Below are 22,423 nucleotides of genomic sequence, written 5' to 3'. Positions count from 1 at the left end.
TTGAGCTAACATTCGGGAACAAAAATTATGAATACGTGGTTCAAGACATAAACCCATCTGTGATAGAATGCAACAATATTATCTTTGTCATCTTGTTGCAGGTTGTGGCATACAGAGGCACGTTATATGCATGTTTCCCCTCATCATAGAGGTTCATTTTTTTATTGAAGACTTTTGGTTTTGCCAACCAGGATGGGGATGATGGTGGTGTGCATGAAGGTTTGTAGCAACTATGTGCCCTCAAACCCATGTGACATGGTCTCAGTCTGGATCCACTGCAAGTATAAAAGGGTGCCTATGGAGTCCATTTATTTCCCACTATTCTCCACATTTCATGATCATTCTTGTCAAGAAAGAAATGGGGAGAGCACTTTGTTTCAGTTTTGTTTTCTTATGCTTTTTGATTCCTTTCACAATTGCCGACTGGAACATACTGAATCAGAAGAAGCGTAATGGATTGAAGATCAGCTTGAAGAACTACTGTGAAAGTTGGAGGATGAATGTTGAGCTTCACAATATTAGAGACTTTGAAGTTGTGCCTGAAGAATGCACTGAATACATTGGAAAATATGCCAGGTCCACTCAATACTCAGTGGACTCAGAAAGGACAACTGATGAATGCTTGGTTTATCTTAGCACCAGCTGCAATCTGAAGAAAGATGGCAAAGATGCTTGGATTTTTGACATTGATGATACTCTGCTTTCTACCATTCCTTTCTACAAGAATAATCTATATGGGTAATTATTCAAAATCCACCATCATCTATAGTCATTTTATGTACATTGTTTAGTTTGTGTGTTTGGATTTTCGTTGAATCCATGTTGAAGTCAACGTGTCAAAATTTTGGATCTCCAATCCACATAAAACTTAACGTGAAAAATTCTAACATCTCCGTTAGTGCATTGAGATATGTGAAATCATGCTAGTGTTGTGTCAACGCCAAACCAAATATGCACTCAAACACCCTTACATCCCTTCCAATTTTCTTTATTCTGATTGATTGGCCTTTTTAATGACAATAGGGGAAAGAAATTAAATGTGACAGCCTTGGAGGAATGGATGAGCAAGGGTAAGGCCCATGCTCTTGACTACTCATTAAGGCTCTTCAATGACCTGAAATCCAGAGGTATTCAGATCATTTTGGTTTCTGCAAGGAGGGAATATCTTAGATCAGCCACAATTGACAACCTTGTCAATGTTGGTTATCATGGGTGGACTAGTCTGGTATTGAGGTAAGTTCAATCTAACTCTGCATCACTTTCTCTCTTACTACTATGCTTCCTTTGCTCTTCATTACCTAACTTAATCTATATTTTCACCTCTTTGCAGAGATGCTGCGGATGAATTGGTGTCAGTGGAAAAATACAAGTCTGGTGTGAGAAAACAATTAACCAGCAACGGTTATCGCATTTGGGGAATTTTAGGTGACCAATACAGCAGCATTAAGGGGGCATCGAGTTGTACAAGAACGTTCAAACTTCCAAATCCTATGTACTATGTTGCCTAATCATTGAGAGTCAACTTTAAACTCAGAATCTCTGTACACCAATTTGTTTGAGTCCTTTTTATAAAGCTGTCTACTAGAAAATGTGAATAAGATCTGAAGCTCATTATCCCTCAAAACTGAGATTTTAGTGTATTCTAGCTTGCTATAATAGCTTTTCATTCACAATACTAAGTACACCTTCCCTAGGGTGTAGAAAGAACTATCTACTAAATTGTGTTTTAGTAGTTAAGAATCTAAAACTGGTGCGATGATCAGATTAAAGTCCCTTGTTTTGGCTTACAATGGCAGAAATAAGATTTGAATCAATGGCTTCATGCAAACTACCCAAACCCTTTACCATTAACCCAATTCTAGTGGCTTAATCAAGAAGCTCTATTGAGTCTTGAGTTAGCTTTAGGTATTCCTGCATATCGTTTTTATCACAGCAACTATTTGGATGCAATATGTATCAGCCAATATTTATCAATTGAGTTAAGTTTCCACTAACTTACAAATTGTAAATTCACCACCCATCAAGTTTAAAAAGAATATGCAACAACAACTCTCAACTGTTGAGAAGTAATGTAGAGATTTTTCTTTCCTAAAATATGAAAAGTTATATGTACTGACAGATATGCAAATACTTTAGGGGGGGGGGGGATAGGAGGAAAGCCTATTAATTATTAAGTCCAGCCCTAAACAGTAGAGGCTGTGCAGTTGAAAAAGTTGTGTATACTATTGGCCAATGCAGAAAAAGGGAAAAAGTTGCAAAATGCAGAAAAAGGGAAAAAGTTGCAAAATGCAAACATGAAAGATGATTTCTCTATTTTCAGGTTTAACTATATTAGTAATAGTTGTAGAGCTTCAGAATTTCCAAGGGTTTAAGGGGATAAAGTGTGTTTGTAAACCATGAAGAGGTTGACATGTAATGCTTCATATTGACTTTAAAAACTTCATGGAGGTAAAGTTATTTTACCTTGTCTATATTCCACCATCCTCCATAAAGCTTCCTAATTTCATGGGATTGCAAACTTCACACACCAATGAGGCAGGAAAAGAAAGAAGAAATTAGATATAAAGTAAATGAGAACCTAATTGACAAAGCCCCATTTGGATTACCATAGAATTTGCAATAAATCTAGAATCTGAAGTTGAAATAAGAGCCAAAACATTAGCCATCATAGGAAAACTCAGTATACGTACAAATTTCAAAGCCTAAATGCTAAGAAGATTGAGATGAGAGCTTCAAGCACTCACTCTGGCACCTCCTAAGGCATATGTCATTCCAATTAGGTACTTGATGGTGGTTAACACAAACAGTTCGGGCACAAGCATCAGCACACGCATCCAGATCAGATACACCACAGACAGTAACACAAGTATCGGGAATGGGATCTTTTGAGAATGAACCCACCTTTTTCAACATCCTCTTTGATGTGCAGACCCTTTCACAGACAAATATTTCATCAGAACTCCTTTCTCTCCCCCTCGCGCTTGTCAGCCTCTGCTCTTCAGCGCGCCTTTTCTTCACTCTGAAAGCCTGTCCCGCAACAACCACAGGGATTGCAGCCCCCAAAAGAGACCACCAGATATCCCCCATTTCTAGTCTGATATACAATCTCAGCTGCTCTTCCTCTAATTCATATACTGCACACTCTCAAAAACCCAAAAATCAATTACAAAATTTTTAGTTCGAGTCGTAAATCATGATTACTCACAAAATAATAAAAACAGAATAGAAGATAAGTCCTGTTACCAAAAATAAAATCTTTCATGAAAATTAAATTTTTCAAAATCTACCAAAATCTAGACCACCCCACCAAAGATCATAATCCCACATCTAAATTGAACAGAATAAGTTGAGGTATTGAAGCATTTTATCAAGCAACTGAAGCCCATTATTCACACAATAACAAACACAGAATAGAAGATAAGCCCTATTACCAAAAATAAAATCTTCCATGTAAATTACATTTCTCAAAATCTACCAAAATCTAGACCACCCCACCAAAGATCACAATCCCACATCTCAATTTAACAGCATAAGTGTGAGGTATTGAAGCATTTTATCAAGAAGCTGAAGCGCATTTACAAGCACTGGAGAAGCATAACTTCTTCCTAAGCATATTGCTGTATCTTGATTAGGTGTGTGTTAACTTAAATTACATCATGAACAATTCAGCAATAGACAACATTAGTTCTTCAAGTAATAGAAAGCGAGAATGAAACAAGTTCTGATTAAGGTGATAGTTGTGTGCATCTAGCTAACTAGTTTCAAGCAAAAGGCCCAGAAAATTGTTAAATTACAAAAAGCAATTCTGGGTCTTCCTCAAATTCAGTGGCGGATCCAGGACCCCGGAGTCAGGGGGTTTAAAAAATTTTAAATGAACACATCGATAAAAATATAATTAAAAACAACTTTAATATATTTATACATCATAAATTATACAAGTCATAGTTATTTCATATTCTGAAATCGTTGAACAATAAACTCAGAGTCAATGTTATTGAATACATCACTTTCAATGTAAGTAACTAAAGAATCATTCATCCATGTACTAAAAATTGATCCACTTTGCTCACTTGATGACCTTGCTCTCTTTACTAAAAAATTGTCTATGACCTTCCTAGAATTAAAAACAAACTTAACTTCACTATTCCAAACAAGTATACAATTGCAATTTCTAATACAATAATACCAAATCAATAAATTGGGTAAGCACAAGGCATTGCATACTCAACCCACAAGTTTATCTTGATTATGCAAAACCTCTTCTCAAAAGAGAAGATCAGTACATCTCCAAAAACAGCTAAACTAAATGCAACCTAAATGGTACAAGGGGTGCCAACCCATGGACAAAGCAATATAATTCACTCTACAGCAGCTGAGACTATAGAATGCAATAGTACAAGCATGTTAATGCATCTTGGAGATTTGCTATTGCTGATACCCCTTGGATCAGTGCTCCTAAAAACACTCTCAGGCCACCCTTGTAGTGAACAGTGGCGGATCCAGGACCCCGAGGTCAGGGGTTCAAATTTTTCAAATGAACATATCGATAAAAATATAATTAAAAACAACTTTAATCACATCAACACACATTTCACTCAAATGTAGCACATATTTGGTATTTCAAGTCAGTGCATAAATTGTCAAGTTTTCATAGTACTATAATGTGGTATTTCAAGTCATTAACCAAATGCAATATTTCAACAACAATTTTGTTTTGATAAACCAAAGTGTTATTAATAATAGAAAGTAGAGTACAATGGGCATTCCAACCCTTGGTACAAATGTAAAATGAAAAGAGAATATAATCTAAGGCCCTACACTAACAGAGTATAGGCCTTTAGAAAAACAGAACAAAACAATTCAGATTCTAACCCATTAGCCAGGGCAAATAATCACAGGCAACTAGTGAAGAAGACCTCCCACCATGTCCCTCCTTTTAAACCACCAAGCAAGGGACCCAAGGCCAAAAACAGAAGGAAAACACGCACCAATCTACTGAACTCTATCTAGTAGAATTTTCCAGCCAGCGGTAGCACATTTGAGTGACCATAATTTATGATAAAGTCTATGTGGTGGTTCCCTCATATCTCCTTGTAAAACTGTGTAAGCTGAGCTCACTGTAAACATTCCCGCTTCCTCCTTTGTCCAGACCCATGAGTCTCTTATGCCTTATGTGGGACTGAAATTTGACAATTGGGTTCTTAGAGCCTCCACTACTTTTGTTATAAACTTATAATTCTTTACTTCTTTTTCCCTGTATTTTCATGTTCTTTTATTCATGTAGATCAAGAAGGCAGCCACGAGATAATCACTTCAACTAACTAAAGTTCACTCTAATAAAAAAACCAATAATCACTTCAACTAACTAAAGCTAAGTGATTGTATGTTTTATTCATTTCCTATAGAGCGAAATAAACATAAAACTACTAGTTCAGGGGGGTAATTGGGAGAAAAGAATCTAACCACCCAACTCAGTGAGAAAACTGATCTGCGTACATATGATGGAATTTAATGAATAAGAATGGTCTTCTATTGCATTCAACTTGCATCACATTTATCAATTCACTTGAAACATGTAAAAGCTGGTCCTGGACCTTTGTTATGGCTATATGTTGAACTGATGCATTTTGCTCTAAAAAAAACTAAAGCTAAACTAACTCAATCAATTTTTCATCCCCTCAAGTTGAAGGGGTGAAATACTGAAATATATCAAATTATCAATCAATCATGGCCATGGGTTTTCAGAATTTCAGTTTTCACAAAAAATTAGAGCTTCAATCAATCATGGCCATGGGTTTTCAGAATTTCAGTTATCAATCAATCATGGCCATGGCCATATATCAAATTATCTACCAATAATCACTTCAATTTAGGGAGATCAAGTTTCACACAACAAGAATTAGGGAAAAAAAATAGACACCTTACCTTACCCAGTAACCCTCTGATTGTGGAAGAGAAAGGAGAAGCAGAGCTAAGAGATACGGAGATAGAGAAGCAGAGTCGCAGAGGCGCGGTCGGCGGCTGGACTGGTGGTGGCGTGGCGTGGTGGTGACCGGTAGTGCGTCGTGCGTGTGTGCTTGATGACCAGACCTAGGGTAGTGAGTGTGCGAGAGAAAGTGGGTGAGGGCGTGAGGCTGAGAGAGTCTGTATGAGAGAGAGGAGTAACTGGGGTCTATGGGTGCAAATTAAAATTCTCAGGGGGTTCAAAAAAAAACTATACAAGGGCGTAAAGTAGAATTTTTTGTTTTCAGGGGGTTCATCTGAACCCCTCACTCTGCTGTGGGTCCGCCCCTGGTAGTGAAGTTGAAGCCTGATGATAATTAACCAATTATGTAAATTTCCAATGTATATTTTTCAACGATAACCACATATAGGGCCCGTTTGGTGGACAGGATAGGATAGGATATGATATGATACTTATCCTATCCTGTTTTAATCCAGTGTTTGGTGGCCCAATAGGATATGATAGCTTATCCTTTTATCCTATCATATCCTACCTCTATAGTTATTTTTTTTATCCTAGGGGGGGACACAGGATAGAAACCGAACGGATAGGATAAGAATTTTTTTTACGTTCTTCTCCTCATATCTTTCACGCGTTCAACTTCTGCAAGCCCTAGTCTCCTTCCTCCTTCATTCTTCTCGTGCGTTCCAGTGCTGCCGGCGTTCTTCTTCTGCTTCCAGTGCTGCCGGCCGCGTTCATCGCCGGAACCTTCGTTGCAGGTATGTCTCCTAACTCCTCTCCTATGTCGTTCTTCTTCTTCTTCTCCTCTTTATATATCCTGTTTTCACAGAAAGGGAAAACGTTTTCTTCCTCTCATCTTTCGTTTTCCTCTTTCACCTATGCTTTCTTCCATTGGATTTGTTATCTTTTTTTCCTTCATTTTCTTCTATCATATTTGCCCTAATTTATTGTAACTGATATGGTTGTTCAATTCATTGTTTACTTATCTGTGTTTGTTTCCATGTTTAATCAATTGATATATGGTACCATGTTTTCCCTATTTTGTTGATGTTGTCATATCAATTTTTCCTTCTTTGTTTCAGATACAATACGGGCATGTTTGTGTTGCAATTTTATTCAATTTGCTGCAATTTTGAATTGATCTAGGCTACCAGATTAAATATATATGTCATATTTATTTTTTCCCCTTATTTCCTTTACCATTGAAGACACAGAAGTTAGGGGAGTGGGGTTGATTTTCCCACAAACTTCATATTAGACAGGACGCGGACTCATCGGGGTGACATTGTTGATGATTTTTCAGAGCAGCATGGAACCAGCCTCCATGTGCGCCAGAAAAACTGCATAAAGAACCTACCACTACAGAGATTAAATTCCTTCCAATTTGCCTTACCATGACATAAATTGAACTCTCTATTTTTCCATTGGAAATTACACGAGCACATATGAGCCAATTTTGTAGCTTTAGTCCAAATCATTGATTTAGAGTCCAAACATGAAGGGAAACTTTGGATGTTCTGCTGCACCTTAATTTGAGTAGCTTAGACTACCTACTTACCTAGTATAAACAGAGAAATAGAGAAAGGTTTATAGAAAGCCATTTGGTGAACCAATTCAGAATTTTAGGTATTAAATGAGAAGTATAATGTAAGCAAACTGGACAAGAAATTAAAACAAAGGATGTCTTTAGAAAGGAAGAAGAATTAGTGGAAGCTACATTTTTCCCTATTTGTTTCAGATTGATTTGGACATGTTTATATTTTTCCTAATTCTGCTTTTTATTTTCTTGGGTCTATGGAACCATAAATTTCATATTAATAGTTTGCTATGTTTATACTTGTCATAATTGTGTATTGATAACAGGGGTAAATATGAATCAAAAGCAGCGTCGAATGTTAACATATTTAATTATGGAAACTACGTTCTACCATATGGTGGGGGTTTGTTTTGGCATTGCAATGGCAGTTAGCTCTTCTGCACAATGGTTTTATGAAAATAGTTGTCTTAGGCAACTACCTATAAGTGGAGAAGGTTTAAGAGGAGAGTTATTACAGAGATTGATCAATCGAGATGATGTGACATGTATTGATCAACTTCGTATGGATATTAGGTCTTTTAATTTGTTACGTGATCTCCTTCGTAATGAAGGTAAATTGAAAGGGGATGGATTGGTCACAATTGAGGAACAAGTGGCTATGTTTCTACACATATTAGCACATCATTCAAAGAATCGTGTCATAAAGTTTCTCTTTAAGCGGTCGGGAGAAACAATTAGTAGGTGTAAGGCCCAAGTTTTAACGCTTTGGATAAGTGAATAAAATAAAAGAGTTATTTGATTAAGATAAATTTGGGAAGGAAAGAGGTTCAGGAAAAGTCCAAGAATGTATCGAAAAACCAAAAGAGTTATAGCACAACTAACATACGCTTAATCCTAGGTCGAAGGTATTAGTGAATAGTTAATTTACGCTTTAGGACACGATGGAAACTAATTCCAAAAATCCTCAGAGAAATGTTAGAACTTCTCTTTTCCGTCCTTAAACAACCATTTCGATGCGAAATCCTGGAAAGTACGAACGTCAAATTCCAATTCTCGGAAGTTTGCCGAAACGGAATCCCTGATAGTTCGAAAAACCTAAGATCGACAGACGATGAAGACTTTTTCTATCCGGAAACTCAAATGAAGATTCCACCCGCGTTCTCCTACTTCTCTCATCATTCCTAATCTTTCTTCAGAAGGAAGTTTTCTCATCCGACGATCACTGCAAAAAGTAGTTTTTCGGGATAAACCGACTTACACCGACTTATGCCGATTTTGGATCTTTTGGTTTAATTCCAAGAATCCTATTTTGAGTTCTGGAATTCTGTCGCCAGAACCTATCTTAGAATGCGCAGAGGAACGCGCAGGAAAAATCGGAATCGCAAAAAAATCATTTTTCCGTTTTTTCCAAAACCTATAAATAGCTTGAAAATTAGATTTTTGAGAAAAAAACCCATTTTCCCCACCCCCAAAACCGCGAGTTCCTAGAGAGAGAGAGAGATCCGGATCTTCGTCGTTTCTTGCCCGTTTGCTTCACCGATCGTCACTAATCGAAGACCTCGAGGTAGGTAATCTATACTCTCCTTCGAATCGTCGTTTCTGTCCATTTCTCCTGCGACTTTCTGAGTTCAAAATTTTGAGGTTTTTGAAAAACTGTTCAAATCAGCTGATTTCAGCGTCTAAACTTCTTCCCTGCATGCTCCTGAGCGTGTTCTGCGGATTAGATTTTGTCAAATGTCGACGAAATGCCGCCGGGATCAATTTCTACCCTAAATACCCATTTTTCGGCAAAGTCGCAACCTTTACGCTCTAATCTATCGACTTGGCTTAGTGCTAGTAGGATTTGTCGTCATAAACGTCGTTGTGGACGTCCCCATCCAATTTGTTTTTCAAAAATCCAATTTTGAAATTCTGAGCTAAAAATAATGACCAAACTGCCCCTATATCAGTTTTCGATCCGAAAATTTTTCCGAGCCTAGAACCGTCTTAGTTACGGCTTATGTTAACCTAGGAACCAAGTTTGATCGAAGAAAAATCGACCCTCCCAATTAAGGAAAGTGGCCGAGAGCTATATCAAGGGGGGAGGAGAATCCGATTTTTCGAAAACTTGTCTTAACGCGTTAGATTGTCGTACCAAGGAGGTAGTAGTGTACTGTGTAACCCTAGGACTCTTTGATTGCTGAGTTTCTGACTCTTGGTGTTGATTTCTGTGATTTTTGCTTAAGGTTCGTTTGAGGAGATTCCCAGAAATCAAGGAGAAGAGTTTGGAGAACATCTTGAGGAAGAAGCTGGAAGACCCACCGGTGAGGGCTACTCTCTGAATTACTAGATAATGCTTTAGGTGTCGACAAGTTCGACTTGATCTATGTGTTATGCACTTAATTGCTAAATGTCTGAATTGTTCTCTGAGGCTTCGGCCGACCTTGTTGAGTACTTGAGGCCATGATATTGTGTGCTAAATGATTCACATGCTATGTGCTACATGGTTAACTTAGGATGTGTTGGAATATGCTGTTTATGCTTTTGACTGAGCTGTTTTATTTATGCTATTCCACTTGTACCTGAGATTCTGAAGAGTGAGGTTTACGGGCAGGTCATGCCGAATTTTTATGAGATTTTGAGAGAGTTTTAAAAGGACGAACGGAGTTCGGACCTTGTCATGCTCCAATGGATCGAGACCTTCTCAGGGAATTACTTGGGTTTATGGGAACTTTGAAACTCATAGGGAATACGATAAGACTAAAAAGAGCTATTTTTATAAAGAAAATTCATAAGATATTAAACAACCTCTAAACCTTTAAATAAAGATAACAATCTCGGATGCAAGCTTTGGATTGAAGTTTAGTTTTGGAAAACGAGAAGTGTCGTCGGATCCAAGTGTTGAGAAGATTTCGAGTTCTGGGTATGTTGATACTCATTCGCTCTGGGAGCAGTTTGTTTAGCCATCCAAGGGATGAGCCGAGAAGCTTCACGGAGGTGTGAGACCTTGTGAATGCGTGATACTCCACTGAGGCGTGAGACCTTGTGGAAAGCATGGATCTTCACTGAGGCGTGAGACCTCGTGAACAGCATGAAACTTCATTGAAGCGTGAGACTTCGTGCAAGTGTGTAAATTCACTGAGGCGTGAGACCTTGTGAAAGCATAAAACTTCACTGAAGCGTGAGACTTTGTGAATGTGTGAGACTCCACAGAAGCGAGAGACTTCGTGAGAGCATTGATGACTCGAAGAGTTGTCGTGAGTGGTTGCACTCTTTTGTTTATGATTAATTGTATTTTGTCGCAGAATCGACATTTACCTTAGGGTATTCTTTTAGAGACTTTAAGTTATCTAGAACACGTGGCGACGTGTCGGGTGAGGTCGGAGACGTTGTTTGGCTAATCACTTGCATTCATGCACTCATTTTGAGGTTAATACACGGCGTGATACCGGACCTCGGTGGATTCCAAAATGGTCATAAGACCCGGATTTCCATATTTAGGACACTACGGTGGTCCTCAGTAGCAGACGGAATGGCAGACCTACGGGTTCACTGCTGATCTGACTACTTTTGTGTGGTGTAAGAGACACGCGAGCAGGAAGGTACCCACCGTGGCTGGTGTTAGGGCCGCCTCGTTGATGTCCATCCTTCTTCCGGAATGCATTTTGTTACCCAGCATTGCATTTCATGCAACATACATGCTGACTTAGTTGCTGAGTGTGATTGGTAACTGTTTATCCTATTTTTGAGGCATGCTACTTGTTTTTATGGCTCTTTATATTCATTGTGATACATGCAACACTAGGAAGCTATCCCAAAACTTATAAGCCTGAGAGGCGAGTATTTATTATCCTATAATTATATCTGGTTTTATTAATTATATAATTCTTTGGAGTTGACCCTCGCGTCTGCTGTGTGTGTTTGGGCGGACTACGCCATTTGTCAGATGAGTATGGGGGATTGGTTTACCATGGTCAGCCCGTCGGGGGGGGACCAGGTACGAGATGCTTGATCAAGACGACCCAGGTGCATGGGTGGTCGATTCCGAGGGCCACCGTGCGACCTACACCGGTCGGATCATGGAGGACCGTGTCGACCGATTTGGACGCTTGACGGAGGGAGTGATGAGGAGGCACATAGTGAGCTTCAACCTGCCTCCAGGAGTACACTGTGGACCCGGCTTGGGAGTACCTCCACCGCCACCATCCCCTTCAGATGATGAGGACCCCTCTGAGGAGGTGCCAGTAGGTGGGGCTTCGACGGAGTCTAGTCCGTCTACTGCTGCTGCTGTCGTCGCGGATCTCGTTCCGGGCCCCGAGCCCGAGAGTCCAGTGCAGGAGCGCATTAGGGTGGACAGAGAGGGCAGTGTTGAGTACGTCGACCTAGTCGTCCTGGATGCAGATTCGGATGACGACCGCGCTAGCGTGTAGGATCGAGTGCTAGTGTGGGCTCCTCGGGTAGGGATAGTGTAGGAGTAGTGTCGATGCTCTGACCGTCATGTTTCCGTTTTTTGGGACAGGGTAGTTTTCCTACCGGTAGCTTTTGTGTGGTTTCCTATGGAGATCACAGAGAGCTGGTTGGATTTAGGGGTCTTTTCTTAGGCCGCTGGGCCAACTTGCTCTCAGATTTTGTAGTTTAGTGTTGCGGACACAGTATCTTTATCTTGGACTGTACATATTGCCTTCGGGCGTTACTCTTTTTCTGTCACCCGTCACTGGAGGTTACTCGTGACGTGGTAGTGTTTAGCGAGGCATGTATATATAGTTGTATAGTAGTTCCTTTTATCTTTTGTTGGGGAGTTTTATTGCTTTCTGTCTTTAGTTATCTTGTCGAAAAAAAAATAATTCACGATTTTCCGCTTAAAGTATTTTCTTTTGGTTACTAAAGTGACGCCACCGAAATCGGGGTGTTACATTTGTGGTATCAGAGCTTAGTCGAGTCTTTTGGGAGTCGTGGGAAATAGGTCTTCTGTGCTAGGTTGTGTGACTCTGCAAAGAGTAAAAAAAAATTGATTGTCTGCCAAGCGATTCTTCGCTTAGAATTGTTTGAAGTTATTGCTTAATCATATTGTATAGTTATATTAGATGCTATCTTATGATGAGCACTAACTGTTTGTTAATTTAGCAGAACATGGTGAACGCTAACCAACTAGCTGAGATGATGGCCACTATGGCCCAAGCTGTGACTGCACAGGCAAACGATAATGCTATGAGGCGTGCTGCTGAGGAGGCACGTGATCAGCACCAACGCCAGAGGGAAATAACTCTGGATCAGAATAAGGGATTAAATGATTTCAGGAGACAAGATCCTCCTAAGTTCTCGGGGGGTACTGACCCGGACAAAGCGGATCTCTGGATCCAGGAGATTGAAAAGATCTTCGGTGTATTGCAGACTGCTGAGGGGGCCAAGGTGGGAATGGCAACCTTTCTATTGTTGGGTGATGCTGAGTACTGGTGGAGAGGCGCCAGAGGAATGATGGAAGCAAACAACTTGGAAGTGAACTGGGTTTCGTTTCGTGCTGCTTTTCTGGAAAAGTATTTTCCAGATAGTGCTCGGGACGAGCGTGAGTCGCAATTCCTGACACTTCGTCAGGGTAGCATGTCCATCCCGGAATATGCTGCCAAGCTGGAATCGTTGGCCAAGCACTTTCGATTCTTCCGCAATGGGGTCGATGAACCCTACATGTGCAAGCGCTTTGTGAATGGGCTGAGGCCCGATATTGAAGACTCGGTGAAACCGTTGGGAATCACTCGTTTTCAGACTTTGGTTGAGAAAGCCACTGAGGTGGAGATAATGAAGAACAGGAGACTGAACCGTGTTGGAACAGGAGGGCCGATGAGGTCGGGCTCTCAAAATTTTCAAGGCAGAGGGAGATTTCAGAGTAGGAGGCCGTATCAACGTCCTGCAGGTAGAGGAATTGCTTCAGGATCTTATAGGCCCATGGTGGGTACTGCTGGAGGTTCTGGAGGTCAGACTGTGAACAGGGAGATGACCTGTTACAGATGTGGGCAGCCTGGGCACTATGCCAATGCTTGTACTGACATGAGACCCAAATGCTTTAACTGTAACAAGTTGGGGCATACTGCTGCTCAATGCAGAGCACCCAAGACAGAACCAGCTGTTAACACTGCTCGTGGGAAGCGTCCTGCTGCCAAGGCAAGAGTCTACACCATGGATGGTGAAGAAGCTGAAGGGGTTGATGGTCTGATCAGGGGAGATTGCGAGATTGACGGTAATCTCCTAACTGTACTTTTTGATTCCGGAGCAACGCACTCTTTTATCTCTAGGGAATGTGCTACTAGATTAAAACTTCCCGTTACTGCTTTGAGTTTCGATCTTATAGTTACCACACCTGCCAAAACTCTGCTTGCCGACACTGCATGCATGTATTGCCCAGTAACCTATAGGGATAAAGTTTACCATGCTAACCTAGTGTGCCTAACTCTCAAGAACCTAGATGTTATCCTAGGGATGGACTGGTTGTCCCACTACCATTGTCTGCCGAAAGAGAGTGGTATTTCCTGACTCGGACCTTTCCGAGTATCTATCCGCCAATCATATTAATGTCTCTCTGAATGAAGGATCTCAAGAGTATTCAGTTTTGTTGAGCTTGGAGAGTAAAGGAAATTCGGAAGTGAGTAATATTCCAGTTGTGAGGGACTTCGCGGATGTTTTTCCTGGCGATGTACCTGGCTTGCCGCCTGTACGCGACATTGAGTTTGCTATTGACATAGTACCGGGAACAGGACCGATTTCGATTGCACCATATCGGATGGCACCTGCGGAATTGGTGGAGTTGAAGTCTCAACTTGAGGATCTCCTGTCGAAGGGATTCATCCGACCAAGCGTTTCACCTTGGGGAGCACCCGTCTTATTGGTGAAAAAGAAGGATGGGAAATCTAGACTTTGTGTCGACTATCGACAACTGAACAAAGTAACCGTCAAGAATAGGTATCCGCTACCCAGAATTGATGATTTGATGGATCAACTACGAGGAGCTGCGATATTCTCAAAGATAGACCTGAAGTCGGGTTACCATCAGATCAGAGTAAAGACTGAGGATATCCAGAAGACGGCATTCCGGACTCGTTATGGACACTATGAGTATCTAGTGATGCCATTTGGGGTGACAAACGCACCTGCTATCTTCATGGATTACATGAACAGGACATTCCATCCGTTCTTGGATCGATTCGTCGTGGTGTTTATCGACGACATTCTGATCTACTCAAAGAACGCTGAAGATCATGAAGGGCACTTGCGTCAGGTTTTACAAGTGTTGAGAGAGACAAAGTTGTACGCCAACCCTTCTAAGTGTGAATTTTGGCTCGAAGAGGTAAAATTCTTGGGCCATGTGATCTCTAAAGAAGGTATAGCTGTGGATCCAGCAAAGGTAGAGACGGTGTTGTCATGGGAACGGCCAAAGACCGTGACTGAGATCAGGAGTTTTGTCGGTTTGGCGGGGTACTATCGTCGCTTCATTGAGAATTTCGCCAAGATCGTTGGACCCTTGACTCAACTTACGAGAAAGGATCAACCTTTTGCATGGACCGAAGCGTGCGAAACTAGCTTTCAGACAATGAAGGAACGTTTGACGACGTCACCTGTGCTCGTCTTACCGCAACCAGAGGAACCGTATGAAGTGTACTGTGATGCTTCGCATCAAGGGTTGGGATGTGTGCTGATGCAGCATCGGAAGGTGGTAGCTTATGCTTCACGACAACTGAAGACTCATGAGAAGAACTATCCGACTCATGACTTAGAACTTGCTGCCATTGTGTTTTCATTGAAGATCTGGAGACATCACTTATATGGATGCAATTTCACCATATTTAGCGATCACAAGAGCTTGAAGTACTTGTTTGACCAGAAGGAGTTGAACATGAGACAACGACGTTGGATGGAGTTTCTCAAGGATTACGATTTTACCTTACAGTACCATCCTGGAAAAGCTAATGTTGTTGCTGATGCATTGAGCAGGAAAATGCATATCTCGTCAATGATGGTGAAGGAGCTACAACTGCTGGAACAATTCCGAGATTTGAGTTTGGACGTAAGAGTATCCGAGGGAGAACTGAGGTTCGGGATGATCAGGATTACCAATGGATTGATGGAAGAAATCCGAGACCAACAGTTACAAGATGAATTTTTACTCGGAAAAAGGAATTTGGTAATTCAGGGTAAGGACCCGGAATTCAAGGTAGGAAGTGACAATATCCTACGGTGTAAGGGTAGAGTTTGCGTACCCAACAACCCTGACTTAAGGAGGTTGATACTGGACGAAGGTCACAAAAGTAAGCTGAGCATTCACCCTGGAATGAAAAAGATGCACCAGGACTTGAAGGTGAATTTTTGGTGGCCAGGAATGAAAAGATAAGTGGCAGAATATGTAGCTGCATGTTTAACCTGTCAAAAGGCGAAGGTGGAACATCAGAAATCTGCGGGTATGCTACAAAGCTTGGATGTACCTCAATGGAAATGGGATAGCATATCGATGGATTTTGTCGTGGCATTACCAAGAACTCAAAGAGGATATGACTCGATTTGGGTAATCGTGGATCGACTGACTAAGTCGGCTCATTTCATACCTGTGAGAACTACGTACAACGTGGATAAGCTATCAGAGATTTATATATCTGAGATTGTGCGACTTCATGGAGTGCCAACAAGTATCGTTTCCGATAGAGACCCGAAGTTTACTTCACATCTGTGGGGAGCTCTTCATGAGGCTTTGGGAACGAGGCTGAGATTAAGTTCTGCTTATCATCCACAGACTGATGGGCAAACTGAGAGAACTATCCAATCATTGGAGGATTTGCTACGAGCTTGCGTGTTAGACAATAAGGGCAGTTGGGACACCCTATTGCCACTGATTGAATTCACATATAACAACAGTTTTCATACGACCATAGGTATGGCACCGTATGAGGCATTGTATGGCCGCAAGTGTAGAACACCTTTATGTTGGTATCAAGATGGAGAGAATTTGTTAGTAGGACCGGAACTTCTGCAACAGACAACTGAGAAGATTAAACAGATCAGGGAGAAGATGAAGGCTTCTCAGAGTAGACAGAAGAGCTATGCAGATCAAAGGCGCAGAACCCTGGAATTCGAAGAAGGAGATCATGTGTTCCTGCGAGTTACCCAGACTACAGGAGTTGGTCGAGCAATCAAGTCAAGAAAGCTGACGCCAAAGTTCATTGGACCTTATCAGATTACTCGTCGTGTAGGACCGGTAGCTTACCAGATCGCACTACCGCCTTTTCTATCAAACGTTCACGATGTATTCCATGTGTCACAACTGCGGAAGTATATTGCTGATCCGACGCACGTCATCGAGCTGGATGACATTGAGTTGAAGGATAACTTGTCTTTCGAGACACCGCCAATCAGCATTGGTGACACAAGGGTAAAGCAGTTGAGGGGTAAAGAGATCGAGTTAGTGAAGGTTATTTGGAACAAGGACACCGGCGATGCAACGTGGGAGCTGAAGGAAAAGATCAAGGAACAGTATCCAGAACTTTTTACTGACCCTTAAGTTTCGAGGTCGAAACTTTCTTTTTGGAGGGTAGTAATGTAAGGCCCAAGTTTTAACGCTTTGGATAAGTGAATAAAATAAAAGAGTTATTTGATTAAGATAAATTTGGGAAGGAAAGAGGTTCAGGAAAAGTCCAAGAATGTATCGAAAAACCGAAAGAGTTATAGCACAACTAACATACGCTTAATCCTAGGTCGAAGGTATTAGTGAATAGTTAATTTACGCTTTAGGACACGATGGAAACTAATTCCAAAAATCCTCAGAGAAATGTTAGAACTTCTCTTTTCCGTCCTTAAACAACCATTTCGATGCGAAATCCTGGAAAGTACGAACGTCAAATTCCAATTCTCGGAAGTTTGCCGAAACGGAATCCCTGATAGTTCGAAAAACCTAAGATCGACAGACGATGAAGACTTTTTCTATCCGGAAACTCAAATGAAGATTCCACCCGCGTTCTCCTACTTCTCTCATCATTCCTAATCTTTCTTCAGAAGGAAGTTTTCTCATCCGACGATCACTGCAAAAAGTAGTTTTTCGGGATAAACCGACTTACACCGACTTATGCCGATTTTGGATCTTTTGGTTTAATTCCAAGAATCCTATTTTGAGTTCTGGAATTCTATCGCCAGAACCTATCTTAGAATGCGCAGAGGAACGCGCAGGAAAAATCGGAATCGCAAAAAAATCATTTTTCCGTTTTTTCCAAAACCTATAAATAGCTTGAAAATTAGATTTTTGAGAAAAAAACCCATTTTCCCCACCCCCAAAACCGCGAGTTCCTAGAGAGAGAGAGAGATCCGGATCTTCGTCGTTTCTTGCCCGTTTGCTTCACCGATCGTCACTAATCGAAGACCTCGAGGTAGGTAATCTATACTCTCCTTCGAATCGTCGTTTCTGTCCATTTCTCCTGCGACTTTCTGAGTTCAAAATTTTGAGGTTTTTGAAAAACTGTTCAAATCAGCTGATTTCAGCGTCTAAACTTCTTCCCTGCATGCTCCTGAGCGTGTTCTGCGGATTAGATTTTGTCAAATGTCGACGAAATGCCGCCGGGATCAATTTCTACCCTAAATACCCATTTTTCGGCAAAGTCGCAACCTTTACGCTCTAATCTATCGACTTGGCTTAGTGCTAGTAGGATTTGTCGTCATAAACGTCGTTGTGGACGTCCCCATCCAATTTGTTTTTCAAAAATCCAATTTTGAAATTCTGAGCTAAAAATAATGACCAAACTGCCCCTATATCAGTTTTCGATCCGAAAATTTTTCCGAGCCTAGAACCGTCTTAGTTACGGCTTATGTTAACCTAGGAACCAAGTTTGATCGAAGAAAAATCGACCCTCCCAATTAAGGAAAGTGGCCGAGAGCTATATCAAGGGGGGAGGAGAATCCGATTTTTCGAAAACTTGTCTTAACGCGTTAGATTGTCGTACCAAGGAGGTAGTAGTGTACTGTGTAACCCTAGGACTCTTTGATTGCTGAGTTTCTGACTCTTGGTGTTGATTTCTGTGATTTTTGCTTAAGGTTCGTTTGAGGAGATTCCCAGAAATCAAGGAGAAGAGTTTGGAGAACATCTTGAGGAAGAAGCTGGAAGACCCACCGGTGAGGGCTACTCTCTGAATTACTAGATAATGCTTTAGGTGTCGACAAGTTCGACTTGATCTATGTGTTATGCACTTAATTGCTAAATGTCTGAATTGTTCTCTGAGGCTTCGGCCGACCTTGTTGAGTACTTGAGGCCATGATATTGTGTGCTAAATGATTCACATGCTATGTGCTACATGGTTAACTTAGGATGTGTTGGAATATGCTGTTTATGCTTTTGACTGAGCTGTTTTATTTATGCTATTCCACTTGTACCTGAGATTCTGAAGAGTGAGGTTTACGGGCAGGTCATGCCGAATTTTTATGAGATTTTGAGAGAGTTTTAAAAGGACGAACGGAGTTCGGACCTTGTCATGCTCCAATGGATCGAGACCTTCTCAGGGAATTACTTGGGTTTATGGGAACTTTGAAACTCATAGGGAATACGATAAGACTAAAAAGAGCTATTTTTATAAAGAAAATTCATAAGATATTAAACAACCTCTAAACCTTTAAATAAAGATAACAATCTCGGATGCAAGCTTTGGATTGAAGTTTAGTTTTGGAAAACGAGAAGTGTCGTCGGATCCAAGTGTTGAGAAGATTTCGAGTTCTGGGTATGTTGATACTCATTCGCTCTGGGAGCAGTTTGTTTAGCCATCCAAGGGATGAGCCGAGAAGCTTCACGGAGGTGTGAGACCTTGTGAATGCGTGATACTCCACTGAGGCGTGAGACCTTGTGGAAAGCATGGATCTTCACTGAGGCGTGAGACCTCGTGAACAGCATGAAACTTCATTGAAGCGTGAGACTTCGTGCAAGTGTGTAAATTCACTGAGGCGTGAGACCTTGTGAAAGCATAAAACTTCACTGAAGCGTGAGACTTTGTGAATGTGTGAGACTCCACAGAAGCGAGAGACTTCGTGAGAGCATTGATGACTCGAAGAGTTGTCGTGAGTGGTTGCACTCTTTTGTTTATGATTAATTGTATTTTGTCGCAGAATCGACATTTACCTTAGGGTATTCTTTTAGAGACTTTAAGTTATCTAGAACACGTGGCGACGTGTCGGGTGAGGTCGGAGACGTTGTTTGGCTAATCACTTGCATTCATGCACTCATTTTGAGGTTAATACACGGCGTGATACCGGACCTCGGTGGATTCCAAAATGGTCATAAGACCCGGATTTCCATATTTAGGACACTACGGTGGTCCTCAGTAGCAGACGGAATGGCAGACCTACGGGTTCACTGCTGATCTGACTACTTTTGTGTGGTGTAAGAGACACGCGAGCAGGAAGGTACCCACCGTGGCTGGTGTTAGGGCCGCCTCGTTGATGTCCATCCTTCTTCCGGAATGCATTTTGTTACCCAGCATTGCATTTCATGCAACATACATGCTGACTTAGTTGCTGAGTGTGATTGGTAACTGTTTATCCTATTTTTGAGGCATGCTACTTGTTTTTATGGCTCTTTATATTCATTGTGATACATGCAACCCTAGGAAGCTATCCCAAAACTTATAAGCCTGAGAGGCGAGTATTTATTATCCTATAATTATATCTGGTTTTATTAATTATATAATTCTTTGGAGTTGACCCTCGCGTCTGCTGTGTGTGTTTGGGCGGACTACGCCATTTGTCAGATGAGTATGGGGGATTGGTTTACCATGGTCAGCCCGTCGGGGGGGGACCAGGTACGAGATGCTTGATCAAGACGACCCAGGTGCATGGGTGGTCGATTCCGAGGGCCACCGTGCGACCTACACCGGTCGGATCATGGAGGACCGTGTCGACCGATTTGGACGCTTGACGGAGGGAGTGATGAGGAGGCACATAGTGAGCTTCAACCTGCCTCCAGGAGTACACTGTGGACCCGGCTTGGGAGTACCTCCACCGCCACCATCCCCTTCAGATGATGAGGACCCCTCTGAGGAGGTGCCAGTAGGTGGGGCTTCGACGGAGTCTAGTCCGTCTACTGCTGCTGCTGTCGTCGCGGATCTCGTTCCGGGCCCCGAGCCCGAGAGTCCAGTGCAGGAGCGCATTAGGGTGGACAGAGAGGGCAGTGTTGAGTACGTCGACCTAGTCGTCCTGGATGCAGATTCGGATGACGACCGCGCTAGCGTGTAGGATCGAGTGCTAGTGTGGGCTCCTCGGGTAGGGATAGTGTAGGAGTAGTGTCGATGCTCTGACCGTCATGTTTCCGTTTTTTGGGACAGGGTAGTTTTCCTACCGGTAGCTTTTGTGTGGTTTCCTATGGAGATCACAGAGAGCTGGTTGGATTTAGGGGTCTTTTCTTAGGCCGCTGGGCCAACTTGCTCTCAGATTTTGTAGTTTAGTGTTGCGGACACAGTATCTTTATCTTGGACTGTACATATTGCCTTCGGGCGTTACTCTTTTTCTGTCACCCGTCACTGGAGGTTACTCGTGACGTGGTAGTGTTTAGCGAGGCATGTATATATAGTTGTATAGTAGTTCCTTTTATCTTTTGTTGGGGAGTTTTATTGCTTTCTGTCTTTAGTTATCTTGTCGAAAAAAAAATAATTCACGATTTTCCGCTTAAAGTATTTTCTTTTGGTTACTAAAGTGACGCCACCGAAATCGGGGTGTTACAGTAGGTATTTTAATAAGGTGTTGAATAGCGTTGTACGAGTGCATGCATCACTCCTTAGAGCACCGGATCCTGTATTAGAAGATTGCTTAGATGAAAGATGGAAGTGGTTTAAGGTATGATGTTAGCCTATTGTGATTAAGAAACGACTTTCATTGTCAATAGTTTTGTATTATTCTTTTAAGATATTCATTTTATATTTGTATTTTCCATATAGAACTGTCTTGGGGCACTAGATGGAACACACATTGAAGTTAATGTTCCAGCAATTGATAAACCAAGATATCGTAATAGAAAAGGAGATATATCTACCAACGTCCTAGGTGTATGTGCTAGAGATATGAGGTTTATATATGTGTTACCCGGGTGGGAAGGATCTGCATCAGACTCAAGGATATTACGAGATGCCATTTCTAAGAGAAATGGTTTAAAAGTTCCAACAGGTATAAGCATTGCATATTGCAAAGTGTATATGATTATAGATAAAAAATATTTTAAATTGACACATTTTATTATAGGTTACTATTATCTAGTGGATGCTGGGTATGCGAACTCTGAAGGATTTCTTGCTCCATATAGAGGTTATCGTTACCACCGCAGTGAGTGGAAACGTGGATCCACTCCACAATGTAAAGAAGAGCTCTTCAACATGAGGCACTCCATGGCTAGAAATGTGATAGAGAGAACCTTTGGATTGTTAAAGATGCGATGGGCTATACTTAGAAGTCGGTCTTTTTATTCACTCAAAGTCCAAAACAGCATAATAATTGCTTGTTGCCTCTTACACAATTTCATTAGAAGAGAAATGTCTATCGACCCATTGGAAGCACAACTAGATTTGGAATTTGAAGCACAATTACACAATGAGGATGTAGCACATAATGATCCTATTAGTACAATTGAGACAACTGAGGAGTGGTCTGCCTGGAGAGAAAATTTAGCTACACAGATATGGAATGAATGGGTTGCTACTAGAAATATGAATTAGGACATGTATTTGTTTGTATTTTTTGTCATAAATTTTTGAATTTGAGTTACCTTGCTGGTCTATGGTGTACCTTTGTCTATTATTTTTTTGGAAATTTGGTTATGTATTTGGTTTGTGTACTTTGATAATGAACTATGACATCTATTTATGTGTTTGTATTTATTGCACTACATTATGAAATTTGGGCCATTGTGTTTGCATATGACATATTCATGCCTTATGTCTTAATTA

General features: G+C 41.3%; 3 protein-coding genes across 7 annotated transcripts; 2 read left to right on the top strand and 1 right to left on the bottom strand.

Moving 5' to 3' along the window:
• Positions 1 to 217: 217 nt before the first annotated feature.
• On the top strand, positions 218 to 1,624 carry LOC130721052 (acid phosphatase 1-like). Its single transcript, XM_057571782.1, has 3 exons — positions 218 to 738; positions 1,024 to 1,233; positions 1,331 to 1,624. Exons 1-3 carry the CDS (start codon positions 233 to 235, stop codon positions 1,506 to 1,508), a joined length of 894 nt encoding a protein of 297 aa, XP_057427765.1. The 5' UTR covers positions 218 to 232; the 3' UTR covers positions 1,509 to 1,624.
• A 958-nt stretch (positions 1,625 to 2,582) lies between these two features.
• Positions 2,583 to 6,402, bottom strand: LOC130721055 (uncharacterized protein At5g64816). 4 transcript variants are annotated; one of them, XM_057571787.1, is made up of 2 exons: positions 5,926 to 6,152; positions 2,583 to 3,143 (listed from the first exon to the last, which is right to left on the bottom strand). In XM_057571787.1, the coding sequence occupies exon 2, from the start codon at positions 3,085 to 3,087 to the stop codon at positions 2,710 to 2,712; it is 378 nt and encodes a 125-aa protein (XP_057427770.1). In that variant the 5' UTR covers positions 3,088 to 3,143; positions 5,926 to 6,152; the 3' UTR covers positions 2,583 to 2,709. The 4 variants fall into 4 exon arrangements, 3 of the variants coding, with proteins under 3 accessions (XP_057427770.1, XP_057427769.1, XP_057427768.1); XM_057571786.1 differs by having other exon boundaries at positions 2,583 to 3,134; positions 5,931 to 6,151; XM_057571785.1 differs by having other exon boundaries at positions 2,583 to 3,134; positions 5,926 to 6,149.
• Positions 6,403 to 6,506: 104 nt separating this feature from the next.
• On the top strand, positions 6,507 to 22,399 carry LOC130721053 (protein ALP1-like). 2 transcript variants are annotated; one of them, XM_057571783.1, is made up of 4 exons: positions 6,507 to 6,723; positions 21,181 to 21,320; positions 21,422 to 21,647; positions 21,723 to 22,399. In XM_057571783.1, exons 3-4 carry the CDS (start codon positions 21,545 to 21,547, stop codon positions 22,190 to 22,192), a joined length of 573 nt encoding a protein of 190 aa, XP_057427766.1. In that variant the 5' UTR covers positions 6,507 to 6,723; positions 21,181 to 21,320; positions 21,422 to 21,544; the 3' UTR covers positions 22,193 to 22,399. The 2 variants fall into 2 exon arrangements, with proteins under 2 accessions (XP_057427766.1, XP_057427767.1); XM_057571784.1 differs by lacking the exon at positions 6,507 to 6,723 and adding an exon at positions 18,358 to 18,617.
• The last annotated feature ends 24 nt before the right edge of the window (positions 22,400 to 22,423 follow it).

Source organism: Lotus japonicus, chromosome 5, assembly GCF_012489685.1.
Source record: "Lotus japonicus ecotype B-129 chromosome 5, LjGifu_v1.2".
Classification (NCBI taxonomy): Eukaryota; Viridiplantae; Streptophyta; class Magnoliopsida; order Fabales; family Fabaceae; genus Lotus; species Lotus japonicus.
The sequence above is the reverse complement of the archived record's forward strand: the minus strand, read 5'-3'. Positions and strand labels throughout refer to the sequence as shown.

What these genes read in the sequence shown, in the direction of transcription:
- LOC130721052 (XM_057571782.1), top strand. Translation starts at nt 233, where the DNA reads ATGTGCCCTCAAACCCATGTGACATGGTCTCAGTCTGGATCCACTGCA. An exon ending in TACAAGAATAATCTATATGG is followed by an intron (nt 739 to 1,023) that starts GTAATTATTCAA and finishes TAATGACAATAG; the next exon opens with GGGAAAGAAATTAAATGTGA. An exon ending in TGGACTAGTCTGGTATTGAG is followed by an intron (nt 1,234 to 1,330) that starts GTAAGTTCAATC and finishes ACCTCTTTGCAG; the next exon opens with AGATGCTGCGGATGAATTGG.
- LOC130721055 (XM_057571787.1), bottom strand. Translation starts at nt 3,087, where the DNA reads ATGGGGGATATCTGGTGGTCTCTTTTGGGGGCTGCAATCCCTGTGGTT.
- LOC130721053 (XM_057571783.1), top strand. Translation starts at nt 21,545, where the DNA reads ATGAGGTTTATATATGTGTTACCCGGGTGGGAAGGATCTGCATCAGAC. An exon ending in TGGTTTAAAAGTTCCAACAG is followed by an intron (nt 21,648 to 21,722) that starts GTATAAGCATTG and finishes ATTTTATTATAG; the next exon opens with GTTACTATTATCTAGTGGAT.